This window comes from Pseudopodoces humilis, chromosome 2 (genome assembly GCF_049639895.1).
Source record: "Pseudopodoces humilis isolate 2021_Gansu_Grassland_sample_001 chromosome 2, ASM4963989v1, whole genome shotgun sequence".
In the NCBI taxonomy this organism is placed as follows: Eukaryota; Metazoa; Chordata; class Aves; order Passeriformes; family Paridae; genus Pseudopodoces; species Pseudopodoces humilis.
Window position 1 is genome coordinate 89,527,240 of NC_142201.1, and position 19,269 is coordinate 89,546,508.

The 19,269-nt window shown below is 38.5% G+C and overlaps 1 protein-coding gene across 4 annotated transcripts in view; it reads right to left on the minus strand.

Annotated features, from left to right (window-relative positions):
- STXBP5L (syntaxin binding protein 5L) overlaps nt 1-16,967 on the minus strand; it is a 184,634-nt gene extending 167,667 nt beyond the window's left edge. For all 4 annotated transcript variants that reach the window (XM_088051631.1, XM_014253302.2, XM_088051630.1 and 1 more), the window contains exon 1: nt 15,718-16,967. In XM_088051631.1, the coding sequence (XP_087907757.1) occupies nt 15,718-15,909 (192 nt within the window). In that variant the 5' untranslated portion in view covers nt 15,910-16,967. The remainder of the gene's footprint in view (nt 1-15,717) is intronic.
- Between the last annotated feature and the right edge of the window lie 2,302 nt (nt 16,968-19,269).

The window sequence follows — 19,269 nt, forward strand, 5'->3', positions numbered from 1 at the left end:
CGTGAATTTCTAGTTATGCTTTTCACTCAGTAATATTTTAAATGGTTTTATTGCAATGAAGTAGATTGCAAAGTGTATGTTATTATACAACTGGTATATATTGCTGAAGTGGTATGCTGAAAGATAACCTTAATATGCAGGGCAGCTGAAGTATAAACTGAAAAAAAGACACATAATATGCTTTCAAAACACTGTCAGAAACAACCTCAGCCTCAAGAGAACAGCTCCAGCAGAAAGAAATGGAATATGTCCAGGGGAAAAGATCCAATAAACCAATAAATTGAATTGAGTCTATGAGGTAAAAACCCCTAATATCAATTTAAAAAACAAAGACGCCAGAGAACATGTTCTCAAAATGAGCAACTGAACCACTCACCCTTTCTTAATCTTTATTTATAATACTATGCTTTTAATTCTAATTTTTGCAGAGATACTTTGTGGAACAAATAAACTAAGCATGATACAACACATCCTTGAAGACTGTCTCAGTGTTTTAAATTACCTTAACCTGGAAGTTATGACCAACATGACTTGACCAATTCTTACGGGGAAGAATCTGATGAGGGAGAACACTAACATAAGAATAACATTGAAAGCAACAAGACCAGACTATAAAAATACAGATAAAAACAAACTATAATTAAATTTATGTGTGGGGCTGCTTACATAAAAATTGGCACGAGATGCTATTTTTTAGTATAATAATAATGGTTTATATTATTTAACAAAATAAAACCTTGAACACTAGCACTGACTCTTTTTTTAGTAAGTGGTTGGGATTGGAGAGGAAGTACTTTGAACTGAATGAAATTTAAGTTTTTAAGCTATTTTCCTTTTCCTTGAAATTATCTAGTTCAAGAACTATGTCTGCTGAAGCATTCAGCAGTCCCTATGGAACAACTTCAACAAAAGGGACTCCTTAATTGCAGACCTGTTGAGTAAAAGGCAGCTGATGATTCCACAGCTGTATCACTCCAACTCCTCCATTACAGCTGGAAACACTTGAACTGATATTCACAAGCAGTTTGGGAACAACCAAATGTATGTTTTTCAGCAAATAACCACTTCCTTAAAAGAGATCTTACTTGTCTCGTATCTTAATTACTGCTGATAAGGGAAGTTGTTTTAAGAATATCTAATTATTAGTTTCTAGGCTGAAAAAACCCAGAAGCATATGCTTCAGTAAGCTGTAGCAAAGTAACTCACTTTTTATGTTAATGTTGGCATTTATCAAAGATCTCAGTTCTGTTTCTGGTTTGGTTTGCTTTTTGTTTTGGGGTTTTTTAACTTTCTTATCTTCATAAGTGTTAGGATTACTCAAATATATTTTTTTTTTATTCTGATATCTAAGCTGGGACCAGACTTACCCTAGAAATGGTTGACATGACCTTGCATGTCACAAAAACATCAGGAATCATGGATACTAGTACTTTCTAGTGTGTTGAACATGTAGCATTACTAAGCTGCTATTATATTTGAAATTTCTGTATTCTGGTGAACAAATATTCTTACTTATCTGAAAAAAAAATATTATATATATATATATATAAATATATATATATATATAAATACCTATACATTTCACCAATTATTTTTTTCTAGTTATTGATTTTAGAAAGGCTCTCTGTAATAAAGTTTGAATTCTATGAATTCCAGTCACAGGAATCTTCTCTGCTGTTTAGCCACGACTGGAGTTTTCAGTACTATTTTTAAGATCTAAGAATGCAAAGATAAATATTTTTAAAGACTTATTTGCATCCTTGCCTACATATTTATGATCTGCATTGTATTTTCAATATTTCTGCAATCTAGAGTCAGATTTCCCATTTGGAAATTTTAATTGGGTCCTGTACTTGAGACAGAACTACGTTTTAAAACAGCAATGATGTACATCTTTTCAGTAATATTTTAAATGGTTTTATTGCAATTCAGTACAATTTCTGAACTCTAGAATTGACTCAAAAGTGCTCTTTCTACTTTGCAGCCATTTTCCAAAATTGAGTATTTAGACTAATTTCAATTGGGAGGTTTTTGTGAATGCAAAGTTCTGCCATTTGTAAAATATTTTTTCAAAATTGTTGAAATCTACTGAACATCCCAGTAAATCCCAGTTTTCAAGTAAAATATTTACATTTATCAGGACTCCAAAAGAACAAAACCATTATGGAAGGAAAGCCAAGTTATACAGTACAGAGTTAGGGCAGAAAAAATGTCTCAATAACTGAGGGTTTGGTCCAAATTAGAGCAGCCTCAGAAATTATCTTAAAGGTTAAACCTATTCAACAAAAGAACATGAAAAAGCTGTAACACTCCAGACTCACAGGTTCTTGTCTTCAGCTTTGGTCCAACTAAAGCTTTTTGGTCCCTTCTTTTTCAAAGGACTGTGAGAAAAATTGACATGAAAAGCCAGCACTTGGAGTAGACTTTTCAGTTGTGCACTGATGCAGCTCGAGTGAACTTGAGTGTAAGGATGAGTAACAGTTCTAGAACTGTGCCTGGGCTTCCTTACAGCATTTACTAATACAGATAAAAAAAAAAGAAAAGGCCACAAAATTAACTTGATCCCAGGGCGACCGAAAAAAGAAAAAAAAAGTACATTCTTGTTTTATCCAAGTTGTGTCCAGTAAGAACAACATAGAACAAAACTATCTGTGGTACTCAAATACAAAACAAAGTAGTTGGGGTCAGCAGCCAAAAGCAGAAGTACGCTTAAAAATGTCTGTGTTCAAAGAAATATAGGGGGGCCTAAATAACCCAAATACCCCAAGAAAGAAGCTGCCAACAAAAACAAAAAAAAAAAAAAGGAGAGAAAAAAAATAGACAGCAGATGGAGCCAGGACTGCTTTTCTCCACATTATCCAGCTTCCTTTTATGTCTCCTTTTTGGGCACTCTGTCTCTAGAGGCAGTCTGTGCTCCCTAGGACATACAGTTTCTGTGCAATATGCAAAATAATTTACTTGAAACAGAACAATTACAAATGCAGATACAATTTCAGCATAAATCTGTGTTCATCTTAGCTATTTTTTTATTTTCTCTTAAATTATCTTTAAATAATTTTAAGCAGTGAATTGCATGAATATATCATTAAAATAATCTTTACACAATTTGCCTTAATTAATACAGGAAATTGATTATTTGGGCTTGCTAGTAATCAACCAATGAACATTTTAATATCCTGTACAGAACATAATGGTCTTTTTCAGTTTAAGATATCATGATGTATTTCATTAGCTGGAAAAAAATTGCACTAGTACTAATATGCAATATCCAGTATAATTGTTCACATGGTGCATAATGTAATTCTTCAGTATTCTGTGGTAGTTTATATCAGACTTCAAAGACACCTATTTAATAAAAGTGATTATAACATTCTCTAAACAACTCCAGAAAATGCAGAACTAGATAAAATTTTAAAATGTATCAACTAATAAATAGGGTTTATAGTCAAAATTCTTTCTGAAAATTTGCATAAACTTAAAATTTGTAACTTTTCTACTAATATTTTAGAGATACCCTGTTTCATTTAGCATGTGACAGAAAAAGTGATTTACTTAGATAAGTAATTTTTGAGAATATGTACATTTCCTAAAATTTAACTATGTAGTTTAAACCTGTGGCTCAGTATGTAGAGTCTACTTCCAAATTGTCACCAACATGCCACATGCAAAAATGTCATTGACGAATAATTGATTGGTTTACAGAACAGAGGATGAAGTGTTGGCTGAAACCTCTCCAGCCTCTTGCTCAGCTATGTAGGAAATTAAAAAATGTCAATGATTACAGCATTTTCACCACTTCAATGCTATTTTTAGTATGTGGTGCTCCAAGATTGTAGTGATAAAAATGAGTGCTTATACAAATGAGCTGCCATGTATTATATCACTACAAAACCATGACATCCCTCATTTATGGATCTCTGTGTCTGTAATCCCTGATTGGTAAGACTGATCCCTTCTCATGAAAAATGGAAAGAGGACAAGGTATCAGCAGGCTTCTAAACAAAGTATACAACACAGGAGAGATAATTTTTTTATTAGTTAAATTTTCATTTCTCGAAGTAATGCTTTTTATAAAAATCACAGCTTAGCTACAACTTTTCAAACCCAAGTTATTGATTCCATTTAGCTCTCAACCTCTAACAGGAACCAGGGCTTCTGAACATGTTCACAGAAAATTCTAAAAAACTATCTTTTTTTTTTTTTTTTTTCCTCCTGAGATAAAGATACCCACAGATAGTTCTTTTCTTTGGTGGAAAGCTAGAAACAGTCATCTGGAAAAAGCCATTTACAAAAGGGACTCTGGACCTGTAGACTGGGAAAGCTGATTGCTGTCCCTGACAAGATGGTAAAATAAAGACTAACAGCACACAGATAAAGATTGTTGCAGAAGTCAGCAGAGTTTCTTCAATGGGAAATCACGTCTGACTAGTTCTCTCTAATTCTATGAAGCTGTCATCATGCAAGTAAATAAAGGGGATATGAATATACATAAGTTTTCCAAAATCCTTCCAATAACATTCCACAGCAATGTTATTAGAGAAACAGTCATCATGGGACTGAAGAAATTTCTTTGTGGACTGAAAGCTAGTTAGATCACAGAAAACAAAGGACAGAGTTCTATGGATTTTTTTTACCATGAAGAAAATTCACAAGTAGAGTTCTCCCTGCTTGGACCGATTTTATTCATTGCCTTTAATGACCTATGAAAGGTAATGAACCCTGAAGTCTCTGAGATCACAGCTAATAGTAAGCCCCTCTGGATAGTGAAATCCAGTACTACCAGTGACCATCCCCTGAAAGACTTCATTAAAGTGACTTAAATGGACAAGAAGTTGATAAATTAAGCTTCAGTGTGGATAGATGTAAGATATCTAGAAAAAAAATTTTAACTAGATCTGCACAATGCTGAATTTGGAACTAACATTAACAACTTAGCAAAGTAATTTTTGGGCATGGTTGTCATTCCTCTGAAATATTTGGTTTCATGTTCAACAGCAACCCCAAAAAGCCAAGTAATATTGGACATCATGAGGAAGAACATAAGGAATAACACAGAGGGCATCATTCTGCTGCTACAGAAAACCTGTGTGAGCCCATTACTTGTGAGCTGTATGTGGGGGGATATGACTAAGACTTACATAAACAAGTGAGTGGGTAAGCTAAACATATTTGGCAAAGGCATGGAGGCAATCAAAAGAAATTCAAGATTAGTTTAAAATAAGGGGGGAAAAAGGGACAAATTCACTGACATGATTGATAAATTTTATTTTAAAAGGACCAGCTAAAGATATACCCTCTGACATATCAAATACAGTGAATGATGGGAGACTGGAAAGGGAATGGACTGCAGAAAGCGATGTAACTTATTACCCTCCCTAGGTGACAATCCCACTGCCACTGTCACAGACTGACTGCTGGGGGATATGGACCATGGGTTTGTCTCAGCAGGCTATTTCTTATGAGCTTATTATCCTCGCCAGTAGCAGTGAAACAGAGAGGAAGAAAAAGGAGATCAGTACTGGTGGAGAAAAATACAGTAAAGAAAAAAAACATGGAAAATGCAGGCACAAAAGTGTTACTGAAATAGGAATATTGGGGCAGGAAGAAAATATAAGAAACAAGCAAAATTTCATAATATTTCCCTACAAAAACTTCTAGCATAGAAGAATAATACTTTTAGCAATAGACAAATTTGGTTTGTTGTTTAATTTTTAAATTATGGAACCGCCTTTGTTATAAAAGATCACTTCATTAACTAAGGTAGAATTTTCAGAAAGTAGCTGTCCAGGATATAAAGCAGACTTCAAATACAGCCTAAATTTTAAAAGTTTAGTTTCACAAATACCACACACTGGTAATTGTTTGAAAAATAAAAGAGATTTTAGAGTATTTGAAATTAACTGACTTAAATATTATACATTTTTGTACAATTAACATACTAATTTTTTTTTTCTGTAACAAAGATCTCTGCAGATACTTCAGAGATGTGTTTTTCCACTGTCATTTTCAGTTCTGCAAGCTAGATGTTAGACTATTAGATAAGGATGGCCCTATTTAGATGTGATTCATTTAGATACAAACAGCCAAGCTAAGCAAACCACAGGGGAAAAATAAGGCCTTCTGAATTTCAAAAAGCATTCTCCTCATGCTTGTCCTTTGAAATACACTCTAGTGTATCAAAAATACAAAATTAATATCATTTAGACAGGAAAATCCACAAATTATGTTGATCCATAAGCTTCATTATCCCTAGCTCAGGTTAGGTTGGGAGGGAACTCTGCAGACTGTCTGGTCCAACCCCTCCTGCCCAAAGCTAAAGGGGTTGAATTTTAATATCACTTTCTGGATCTATTTAAATCGGTGTAGCTATGGCCAAGCAACTGCTTGGCAACTACACCATCCTGCTACATCCACCAGAGCACCGAGTTAGAGCACAGTAAGTTACAGGGTGATACATGAATATAACGATCCCAAGGGAGGCATTATGCCCTTTGGAGAAATCCCAAGTCCAAGGGAGAACAATGTATGCAGAATTCTTTCACCTCTTCCCTTCCTATTATTTCTAAAAGAACTCTCCCAAGTCCAAAAACAAACAATAAAACAAAACATCAAAACAAACCAAAAAAACCAACACAATAAACCCCAGGCAAATATAGAAAAAGGGAAGAAAAAATGAGACCATAATGAAGGAATTGCACCCACTGTACAGTAAATATGTTATAATGTAATTCCCACCACTGCCACTTAAACTGGCAAGAAGAAATAGGGCCTCAGCATATGGAGAAATTTCTTGATTGTTCATAAAACTATATCTACCCTTGTCTTCAATGTAGACTTGTAAAACAACCCCAACCCTAAAGTATTGATTGCAAAGTTCATTTTGGCCTACCTACTTAAGACTTCAGTCCAAATGGAAAATCTTTATAATCAAAGTAATTCAAATAGCAGTTCCACTGATTTTGTCTTTGGAACATTTAATTGTATTACTCTAGAACTTGAGACAGGCTGGTTCAGAATATCGTCTGCCTGATGGAGATCTGTTTTAGGGGCATTTACATGAATTGTAAAATCATTCAACTTATCTGATAGCCCTGAACGGAAAATATTTTTCTCTGTGGATAAAGAGAATAAGATAATTTTGTAACTTTAATGAGAAATTAAACAAAAACAAGACTCTTTTTATTAAGTTTACATTATACCAACATAACAATAACTCTAATTAATTTTGCATGACTTCCCATTTTTGGATTTTATGAAACTTCACTGCTTTAGACTAAGTATGTTCTGTTATGGCTGATTGTGGTTTCTGTTTTGAAACAAATGCTTTGGTTGCTGCTTTCAAAATATTTTAGTATTTTAAAAAAAATCAGCCATATTGGGGGATTGAAAAAATGTTACTGCTGCGATAAAGTTCTTAAAGGGTGGGGGGTTTGGGCTGGGGAGTGGCTGGGAAGGAAGCTAGAGAAACAGTGTTAGAACTCTACTTTGATACAGAAATAATCTGTATTGTTGGTTTATTCCTGTGAAAATCTGTTTTGCAATGTAATTTGGCATTCTTGTACACAAATGCTATTACCAGATTTCATTAATAGCATTTACAACATTGTTTACTATTTAATACTAATTCATAATTAATCTTCTCCTACCTTCTTTCTGTATACATGCTGTATGCAACTTTAAGATTTTTTTTCTTTCTCTGATGTTGAATTGAAAATTTAATCTGAAAATAATGGCCAGCATCTCACCTCACATAGGGTAAAGATATATTCTAAATGAAATGCAGGTATTTTGTGGCAGGTTTTCACCCTCTCACAGCAGTGAAATCCAGCAGCTTTTGCACATCCCTGTCCCCCTCTGCACTGCCTATGAAGCTACCAAGGACACAGCTCACAGACATAAATGAAGACAGCACAGCCAAGGACCGTAAGAATCAGATCTCTGTTTACATAACCACAGGCCATGTCTCCTGCCTTTGCCTCATTCAGGAAGCATTTAAAAATATATGTAGGGACAAAGAATGAATAAAGTAGGGATCTGTGGACCCAGTAAAATTAAGTTTTATCCACAGCTACAGTGGAATGTATCTGTAACACAAGTGATGATGGACAGCTGTAAATGAGAGCACATCTCCACCCTGAATAGATGGAACAGGATGAACCAAGCAGAGATGAGCATTCATTAATTATTATTTACTAATTTTGTGATGTCCAGTGGATAACACAGATCTTCTCACAGGAACTGTTGCAAAGAACACAAACAGAATAGCGTTCATCCTCCTCACATGTTGTATACTGTTCAAAATAAATGTGAGGGAGGACAGGAACAAAGTATAAGCAGACACTTCAAGAAAATAAAAAGATGCAATAAAGACTAGATATGCCTCACATATAGACAAAACTGGACAGCAGCTGAATAAGGGACCTGACTTCTGAGTGTCTGACCTCACAGCATTCTTACATAACAGACTTTTAAATTAAATAGAAGCAATTATTTTTAATTTATTGGATTCAAATTCTACAAAAAGACATGCTACCATACACACATGCATCTACTTATATATACCACAGAATTCAGTAAGGTTCCTTCTGAGGCTTCTGAGCCTCATGCATTCATCAAGTCAAAGCCTTGAATATTGAAGTTGGGTTTTTTTCAGCACTATATACAACTTAACTTCAAAGGAACCATAAAGAGTGCACCTCCTCAGACTTTGACCCTAGCTACAGGTGACAGATTGTCTCCAGTACTTTTTATTATTCATAGCCTTTTCTGGTGATCTGTTAGGAATGGACACAGCACTGCACAAAGATAACATCTTATTACATTTGAGCATACTTGCCAGCCATCTGTACCTAATAATATTGCTTTCTCTTCTCTCCACAGATGCACATCGCTTGTCTTGCTAATCCTGCAGTCCTCTAATTTTCCCCTATAATGATTCTAACACACATTGTGACATAAGCTACTTTCATAGGCCTTTCTTAGAATAGCCAGCAGACCACTATATTCATGTAGTTTAGGAATGTGTATTAATTCACTCTCTACTGCTTCTTTTTCTCAGTTTATAAAGTGAATATACTAACTTTTTGCAGTATTTTCACACAGACTTCAAAAAGTGTTTTGGGCATAAATCATACACCAGGGAGTGTCAGATGTCTCAGAATAGGAAGCAGAAATGAGTGGATATTCATCTAAACTAAGTGAGAAAGGGGTCTGTCTTGGATTTAATCCAGCTCCACTGAGGACAGCTGCATGTTTTACACAAAATATCCATTTCTATCTGGGAAAAAAAATCTTCATATTTTTAGCCTCCAAGTAATTTCTTGGTCATTTCTTTAAAAAAATTAAGTGTAAGTATTTTTCTTTCAGAAGTGAGTTGGGGGCAAAAGTGGGTTGCTTAAGCAACCAACTTTTTATGTGACAGCTCCTCAATCAGAACACTGTGAGCCAACCAGGCTGAGTTTCCTCCATCCTCCTACAAGAGATTAAAAATTGCTTTTCCCATTGCAATAGTGAGAAAAATTCTCATTAACTACCTGGTGACCCACAGGTGAGAAATAATTTAGCCAATGTTCCCACTAGAGTTGGAGTTGTTCAGCCTGGAGAAGTGGAGGCTCAGGGACACCTTATAGCACCTTCCAGTACCTAAAGGGGGCTAAAATAAAGCTGGAGAGGGACTTTTTACCAGGGCATGTAGTGATAGAACAAGGGGCAATGGCTTCAAACTGAAATAGAGTAGATTCAGATTAGATACTGGGAAAATATTGGGTGCTTTGAGCATCCTGGTCTTGTGGAAAGTACCTGTGCCCATGGCAGTGGGGTTGGGACTAAATGGTCTTCCAACATCTATGATCCCATGGATTAAGAAAAAAAAAAAGCCCAAAACTCCCAAACCAACAACAACAAAAAAAGCCCTACTTGAAATGGCACACAAAATTAGAGCAAATATCTTAACCTTTAGGTTTCCCTTTGTGAAATCAAGAGTTGAACTCAGCGATCCCCAAGGATCCCTTCCAACTTTCTATGATTCTTATACTGTTAAAAATGCAAGGTCAACTATAAAAAGCAAAACAATTTAAAAATACATTTAATAAGTTAATCTATGCAGTATGAATTTGTTCACCTCTTGGAGGGATTAATTAAATTACCTTTTTCTGCCATACTGCAATGGACCCAGAAATCCATCTGTAGTCATTTGAGACAGAAGGTAAATTCAGTCATTCTGGCTATCTAAGATGGGCATATAAACTGAACAACTAACCCAAAGATCACCCTGTAGCTGTGCAGAATATGTGCAACAGAATGTGAAAACAACGGGAGGCTCAATGGGAAGACGTGGGATAAGTTAAATATGCTAAGAAGAAAACAGATGCAAAGCAGGTCAAGCTGGAGACTCAAAATAGTGGACCCTGGACATTTTGGATTTTCTGTGGCATATATACTGCAGGGATAATATCATTTCCATCTCACAGAAATCTTATGAAGGTCAATTCATTAATGTTTATAAAGCTTTCAGAACTACAGTGGTGAGCACTTCTGTTGGAAAAGTCCATGGGGAACTTAATATTCAGGCATGCTCTGAGTTTTAAGTATGCAAAGAAATATTGAAGTACTTTCCTATGAGCAAACACTATTTGTTCTGCTAAATTAAACCTATAGAAGAAATATGGGATCATGTAATTAAAAGCTGTCTTTGCAAACAAAGTTATTTAAGAAATGTGGAACTTTTTGAGTGCTTTATTTAGCAACCTTAAAGGTCTGGAAATAATTTTGAAAATGTAATTGCACGTGTTAGCCATGAAGGGTGTGCATTACTTCGTTTAGGATTAATGATGCAAAAAGAAAGATATTTGCACAAAAACCCCAAACAAGTACACTCCTATGGATACTTTAAAAACTTCAAAATTCTTTCAAAAGAAGCTTTTGATGTGCTATGGTCTTTCCCATGGATAAGTCCTATTTCTAATTAATACAAACACTTAACAAATAAGAATACATTATGCTCATCACAAATTTAATGAAATTACTATAATCTAATTTAGAAGTGTCATTTATGACTCTGTAGTTTTAAATAGAATAGAGTTCTGCACCTAACTTTAGATCCAAAGTCTGGTATATAGGAAAAAAAAAAAAAAAGGAAATCCTTCCCAACATTATCTTATTATAGTATGGGTTTTCATTGAAATGTAGAACTTTGCAAACATTTTCTTTTTTGTTCTCTGTATGACCTTAGCAATGAAACAAGACAGATTAACCAAACAGCTCAAAGTGACTAAAACACTGTGGGTAGCTTATAACAAGAATTTTTTTTTATTTTAATTCTTCATAACCAAAAATGTGCTCCTGCAGCACTGTGCTTAAATTGCCATTCCAAAATTCATCTTCTCTGTTATCGCTGAACTGTAGTGCCATGTTGCATTTGCAGTTAAAATAGCTACTTGGCTGTTGTTAGAAGGATTAAATGTTTATCTTCATAGGTTGACAAAATAAAGTATTCTGGGAATTAAAATTTAAGACCACCTTAAAGGAAATCCAGATAATTAAGGTATTTAACTTGGCTACTCATTGACTGTATCTTGAAGGCCTGTTTTTGCCAAACATAAGCAAGATTAGGAAGGTACAATTGCAATTGGCCATGGGATTCCATATCAGTTTTAACAAAAGCCTAAAAGTGTTCTTCCCTACATGGGTTTTGCATAAAGACTGGGTAATGAACATACTGAAACTGTAACTATATTATCAATATAAACAATACAGCAAGAGTTAAAAGATGTTTATTGGGTTGAAAGACTACCCAGTAATAACACTGAAGAGCAGTTTGGAAAAAGAACAGAAATCTCATGCTTTGGGATTTAAAGGCAATCCATAACCATTTGTGAAACAATTCTTTGAGAAGATTAAATTGCCAGTTCTTGGACCTTTGCGTAGGTATCCAGTTGCTGCCCACAGCAAAAGAAAAGGTGTTAGAGTAGAAAAATTGTATACCTGGTAAAATACAACTGTTACTGTGCTCTTAGCTGAGGTCTTGATTTCAAAGTTATTAAACCTCATGCTCGACAAATGCAATTCAACTCTATGATTGTTCTCCAAGAAAACCCTGAGTAGTTCTGCATGGGAGACTTATTTTCATGAGGAACAAGTACCTCACATACAAAATAAATGTACATCTTTATTCTTATTCAGTTTTTCCCAACTGCGTCATCCCCTAACAAGCAACCTTCTGAAAAAGTAATAAAATTGCTGTTTTCTCCTTTTATGTTCCCTCTGCTCAAAGTTCTACTCAAGTGATTTAAAACATCCTAACTGTGAGCTTCCCACTTCCTTTATTAATAGCATATCCCTCCCCAGTGCTGTATTTTAGTTTATAGATGGTCTGGGCAAATGCAGGTGAGCCAAAAATCCTTGCCAGAGGAAAAAAACAACATATATACAGAGGGAAAATACAAAGAAGTAAACCCAAGGAAATTAGGTCTATTTCAATTAAAATTAACACAGACTTTAGTAGCTTATTCTACTGGATCATGCCTAGTTTTAGGATGATGCTGCTATCTCACACATTCAATTCAACTAATGTGAACTATAATCAATCATGATTTCCACTTGGATATCCAAATCCCAAGAGCAGCCTCTATATGCAGTCTAAACTGTACCTCTGCTGTCACAAAATAGGTATGACATATTTCACATTGCTTGAGTACTTTGAAAATGGTGTCACTGATTCATTATTACAGCTATCAACATATAAATTTATCACGCTTAAAACAGGATGTAGATATTTCATATGTAATAGTTTCAAGAACAGTTCATTCTTTCAATATAGAAGATCGCATTAATGATTTAAATATAAATGCCAAAAGTAACTCATGGAGAACATCTTGGTGTAAAATATTCAGTTTACTTCTGCTAAACTCTAATCTGTATTTCAAAAAGACACTGTGGTCATAACCAACCTAAAACTGCCACAAAATGGAGAGCTGCCTTTCTCGTGTATTACAAATTAAATCAGGTATGTTACCATTCTAAACAGTGTTCTGCTAGAGGATTGGATCTGTATTTTCAGTCAAGCAAACCTCCCACAAACTTCAGAAAGGCAATTTATTTACATAAAAACTGCAGGGAAAGGAAAGGCCCTTTAATTCTTATGTATGAGTCAGCTTTTATGTTTCACTTCTAAATGAGCATTTTTATAACCAGCAAAGAAATGAAAACCGATCTGAGGTGCTATTTAGTCTGTTAGCCCAGATGCCTTGACCCTGCAGATAACAAACCAAAACTGCCATTAGCTTTATTCAGTTCTGCGTGCAGCAGGATCACAGATCCTTAAATATGCAGCCCGTATAACTTATGTAACTGAACATGCAAATACCCAATTGAAATACCAGAAGTGCTGCACAACAAAAACTCGGGGAGGACAGAATTTGGGTTATGTGCATGTCGGTGTTTATTTAATTCGATTCAGACTGACAGAGGTACAAATTCTGGCTGGACTCTGTCCCCTTGGAGCAGGCAGGGGAATGCTGTGCCTGCATCAGGCCCCACTGCCCTTGGTTCCCTTTCAACAGTGCAGGGCCCCCACAGCTTCTGGGGCTCCCTTCAAACACACTCCTGGTGCTCCTCAAGTGCTACAGAGCAGCTGAAGTGGAGCCCGTGGAATAAACACTGCAGAGTGTCAGGAGCACATGATCACCCAGTGTTTTGGAAGTTTGCTTTCAGCATACCTCTGTATCCTGGAAGAAGGAAGCCAGTATTTTGTGTACCACGGAATTCTGCAGTAAGATGCATTCATAAGCAAGTGCTGCTGCAAGCAATCGAAAGGTTTTCTACACAAATACTTTGCTGAGAACATTTTAACTCGAGAGCTAAGACAGGCAAATATTGGCTTCTGAAATCTTCTTCAAATGACATACTCCTTTACACATATTCCAAGTAGATCTATCAGGATATAACACTAACTGTCTTCAAGTAATATCAAAGCAAACAAGGGAAATAATAGAGATTAGGAAAAAAAAATTCATTTCATGTTGCTTATTTTCACAAATATGCCATGCAAAATAAGAATGTATCTCACTAAATACAGATCTTGGTCCCTATCACATGACTTAAACATGAAAAACCATGTAGAGTTTTAGCCCTACTTAGAAGTCTTTGAATATCAGACCTCCTAATGATATTTTAATTTACCTTGATTGTTCGTATTATTTTTTTACTGACATGACAAAAATGGGAAATCACTGTACTGAATACCTGCAGTTTCACAAAATGCTGAATTACTGTGTACATAATCAAAAGTAGTCAAATCCAAGCCTGGTAAGCAGGTATGTTTCTAATGCACTCATCACTCACACTCTATTAAACTACAGAATCATTTGAGCCAAAAGGCTGGAACCTGTTGTGGTTCAGGATGGCAAAGAACTATACGAAAAAAGAAATTAGAATCCTGTAGAACCTATCTAAAAGTCTCTGAGTCTTTAAGCCACAGGGGCTCATCCTTCTCCCCTTGAAACCTGCAAGAGTTTTAACACCAGCTGTAGCTGAAAGCCAAACAGAATTAGAAACATGGTATCTGAGATCAGGGAAGCTGTGTATTTCACAAGGACCAGATCTGCACACAAAATATCTCATAGGTTAGTCTTGGTTGTTTCTATTTCTTTCTTCTTTCCAAAACACAAAAAGAAATAATGATGTGCTGGAGTTGACTGTAATCTAAATTTCAGATCAATTTGTAGTTGATTAACAAAGCAAAGAATACTTAATAGGTGGCGTCCATTTACTCCTAGTAATGCAAATTGCACTAATTAAAAATTCTGGTTTTGAAGCTTCTAATCAAAACAAATATGCAAACAAAACCTTTAGTAAAGCCACCAGAATTCACATAAAACTGACATGTAATAGTACAAGACCATAATCTCTTTTCATGTTTTAACTTCATTACAAAAGTATAATTTTCATATTCCAGAGTTGGTTGGAAGTACCAAATAGTTTGTACTGTTTTACAGGTGCAAGTATTTAAGACCACCAGTAAAAGCTTTGTTGCAGAAAACAGAGACAAACCAAAATACATAGAGGGATATCTTATGCTTTCTACTCATAAAAATTCCCACGTAAGGAAGTGATCAACACATAAAAAACAGAACAGATTTGGCAGCTTTTGATATTTATGCTGTCCCACTAAGTTTGCTATCACGCAATCAGAAACTTCAGTACAAAAGGTAAACAGCCACCCTGAATCTACATCCAGCTCCTCACAAATAATTGAAGTCCTGGGTTCAGTAGTCACTGCACTGTCTTTTATTTCTAGCTTGTGCCTTGTTCCTAAAATAGAGAAGGAAAGGCAAGGAGGATAAGAAGAGTGAGGAGGGGAAGTAGATGCATACGATCTTCAATTTCTAATGACTTGTAAATGTTATCCGTACTAACACCAATTGATTTGCTTTCCTGTCCACAATCCTGTCAGCAGTTTGGGGTCCAAGTGTGAACTTGGAATTCAGCCCTGAGTGCTGAAATCAAGATTTCTACGAATTTACTGACCACCCCAACTCTGCAGCAGGAAGAAAAAAAGCATCCACTGGATCTCTGTCTTCTCATTCCAAAGTCCTTATACAACCACTGCAGTTCTCAAGTAAAACGCTCATTGATATCATATTACTACCCCCCCCCCTCAACCCCCCAACCCAGGGTAGCTTTTATTATTTCCATAGAAAATAAAAATACAGCCTTTACCTTACAGATTTGAAAATAATCTGAAGTGAGCGTCTCCTGGATCTCCTCTCTGGGTGTCCCTGCAGCTCCCGCAGTCCCTCCTGGGTGCACGGAGCCACCACCAGCCCCACTTCCACTGCCACCGCCACTGCTTCCAACAGGGGATGCGGCAGCTAAACCATCCAAAACTTTGCGAAAATTAAATTTCTTCATTTTGGAAAAATCTTTCGGAAGATTTGAGAGGGGAGAAAGGATGTGTCGTAACACATTCAGCTACATGTAGCGACCGAGAAAGTCTTTAATGGTCCTCTGAGTGAGGCAGCACTTTAAGTCTCTTGTACCAAACAGAATGTCAGTATTAGGTATAATTGACTGAAAAATATAAAGGCTTCATTTTGTCAGACGCAAAAGCTAACTGGAAAGGTCCTTTCCAAAAACAATTAATTAATTAAATAAATAAATAAAAAATCCACAAGCAGCAGGACTAAGATTTACGTTCAAACAAGGAACAATGGAACAACCGCCATCGGGTTCGCTCACAAAATCCACATTTAGCACTGGTCAAAACAGAAGAGTAAATAAAAAATTCAAGCCGGCATCCAAAACAGTGGGATCCATCCCGCTACCTTATCTGCCTAAGATCTGCTTTCGGCACTTGATTATTTCAGCAAAACTACCAAAATGCGTCTACATTCAATTTCCCTTTCCCCTCAAAACCCTTTTGAGGCAGGGGTATCTCTGCCCCCGAGGTTTCCCAGGAGCAGATTCCCCGTTCCCAGCCGCTGGTGCGACTCCTGTTTCTGGTTCCCTGCCCACCCTAGCAAATGCCGGCAAGCCGCTGCCGCACTCAGTGCTCCCCTCTCTCCCCCCGGGCTCCACGGCGGGTGCGAGATGCGGGGTACGAGCCCTCTCGCTCTCCTCGCCGCCCCGGCCGCCGCTCCGTGAGGAGCGACGGCAGCGAGCGACTCCCTAAGCCAGTCCGGCCGTCCCGGGCTGACCACCCGTCCCGTCCCTGCGCTGACGGACCCCCCGCCCGTCCCGATCACCGAGCCTGTGCTGCTGCCGTGCTCTCCCCCCGGAGCCGCTCCGGCGGGACCGTGCTCCCTCCGGCGCCGGGGGGACGCGGGGTGGTGAGGGGCGGGTGAGGAGCGGAGCGGGGCAGGTGAGCGGGCAGCGGAGGACGGCGGTGGCGGCTCCTGCCCGCCCGGCGCGCTCGCAGCCGTTCTCCGAGGTACTGAAAGCTCCGCCGGCTTCAGCCACAGCTCCTCCTCCTCTCCCTTCTTCCTCCTCCTCCTCTCTCTCCCTGCCTCCCTCCCCCGTCCGCCAGGCCCCGCCTGCCTCACCAGCGCGCAGCCGGAACCGGCGCCCCGCCCCCCGCTGCCGGCTCCGCTGCGGGAGGGGAGGGCGAAGGCGGGGAAACGCCGGTGATTGACAGGCGCCCCCGGGTTCCCATTACTTACTGCGGGCACGCCTGGGGCACGTGACTGGCGGAGAGGGGAGAAGGGGCGGTGACTGCGCGCAGCGTCTCGGCGGGCGGTTGGTCCCAGATAGGGAACCAGCCATGTCTGACGGCCCCCGCGATCCGCAGCCTCTGATTGGAGCACTGCGAAGATGGGCATCCGTTCTCACCAATAGAAGCGCAGTTGCGCGGCACCCCGCCCCCTCCCGGCAGGGTGGGCGGGGCCAGGGGAGCCCCCGCCCCACTGCGGCGAGAGCGGCAGCGGCTCTGGAGCTGCTGAGGGCGAGCAGCCCCCGGGGGCAGCGGGGCTGGCGGCGAACAGGGTTTATGGCGGTGGGAAGGACTGAAAGTTGGTGTCGCAGCCTCAGCTGCATGCGAGAGGTTCAAATAGACCCCAAATCGGGTGAAGTTGTGTCAGGGGAGATTTAGGTTGGATGTTGGGAAAATGTTCTTCACCCAGAGGGTGGCTGGGCACTGGAACAGGCTCCCCAGGGAAGCAGTCAGAGCACCAAGCCTGACAGAGTTCAAGAAGCGTTTGGACAATACTCTGGGGCACATGGTGTGACTCTTGGGGATGGTCCTGTGAAGGGCGGGAGATGGACTCAGTGGTCCTTTTGTGTCGCTTCCAACACAGGATATTCTGTTATTCTGTGAAAATGTCACGGGAGTTGACGTTGTTGGTGGCAGAGAGGGATCCTGAGTGAGGGGCCCCCATTTCTCGCCGTGACACGGAGGGGTCTGTGCGGGTCGGTGCTCTGCCCGCGCACTGACATCGCCTCCTCGGGAGCAAATCCCTTTTTTCTTCCCAGGAGGGATACGAAGGACCCCGGGCTGCCCGTCCCGAGGCTCGCTCCGACGCCGTGCAAATCGCTTGGGACAGTTTTGTAGCCTCTGAAGTGCGATCCGGCACAGGAGGTGTTACACTGCACACAAGCCTCTATGAAAAGGTTATTCAGGTCAGGAACAAATGAGGCAGCGATTAAAAGTGACTCATTGCACAGCGCTGTCAACGTGGTTGGAAGCCGAGAACTGAATAAAATGGTGTAAGGAATAAACACGTAGCACCTCTCCTGTATAGGAATTAATCTGTAACACCTCACCAGTGTTGCACATTCCTCACATTTGAAGTGACCAATGAGTGCACACTGGTCACCTCATTTTTCAGATGTTTTCGAGGTGCTTAGTGTAGTTCTGATACCCACTTTAACCCCTAATTTGGTTTTTATGAATCTTAGAGCTCTGTGAAGCAAGATAATAGTTTTTATTTCAGCATTTTACACTGAGATCCGTGCTTTTTTTTTTTCTTTCACTTTAGCTCATCCCTTTTCGTTCACAGATACTACCCATTTGAATGATAAAAAGATAGCAGTAAAGTTCAAAGAATAACTAAAGCTTCACTAAATGCCCTCATGAAAAATAAAGGGTACATTGCTGATGAAACTGGAAAGGTTGATAGGTTTCTGTAGCCAGGAAAAAAGGGAACATAACTTTGTATGGGAAACAAAATATATGAGGACTATGGCAAGGAGACAAAAATGAAAAAGGGCATGGAACTGAGTAAGCAAATCTGTAAAGATAAAAGTAGAGAGTTTTGGAGAATGAGGAAAAGTCAAAACCCAGTTGAAGCTATTTGAAGAATGTCATGTCCTACTGATACTATGTTCACCAGAGGCAATGCAACTTAAAAAAAAAAGGCTAACAAAACCCAAAAGAAAGATAACAACATGAATTGTAAATAGGAAAGGGAAAGATAAGGTTAAAAATGAAATAATTAGGATAAAGAAAATGTTACAGAGACTTGCAGAAAGTCTGGGAGTCAGGGGGTACTAGAGGAAGAAAATCTGATAACACAATAGTTTCACAGTTCTATGGAGGACAGAGATAAGACAGTTTGTTTTAAGTCATGAAAAGGATGAAAATTAGAAAAATGAATGATAACTTTGGAGTTGGAATAAGGTGCAGACATTTTTTGAATACCAACAACATTCCTCTTCCAGAGAATCACTATGGAGAGCTGCGTATTGATGATTAGATAATACCTCAGAGTATCCAAAAGGGAAGGTTTTGGAAGTATCCAAAAGGATCCTCACACTGCAGTGTGCTGTTAGGAAAAC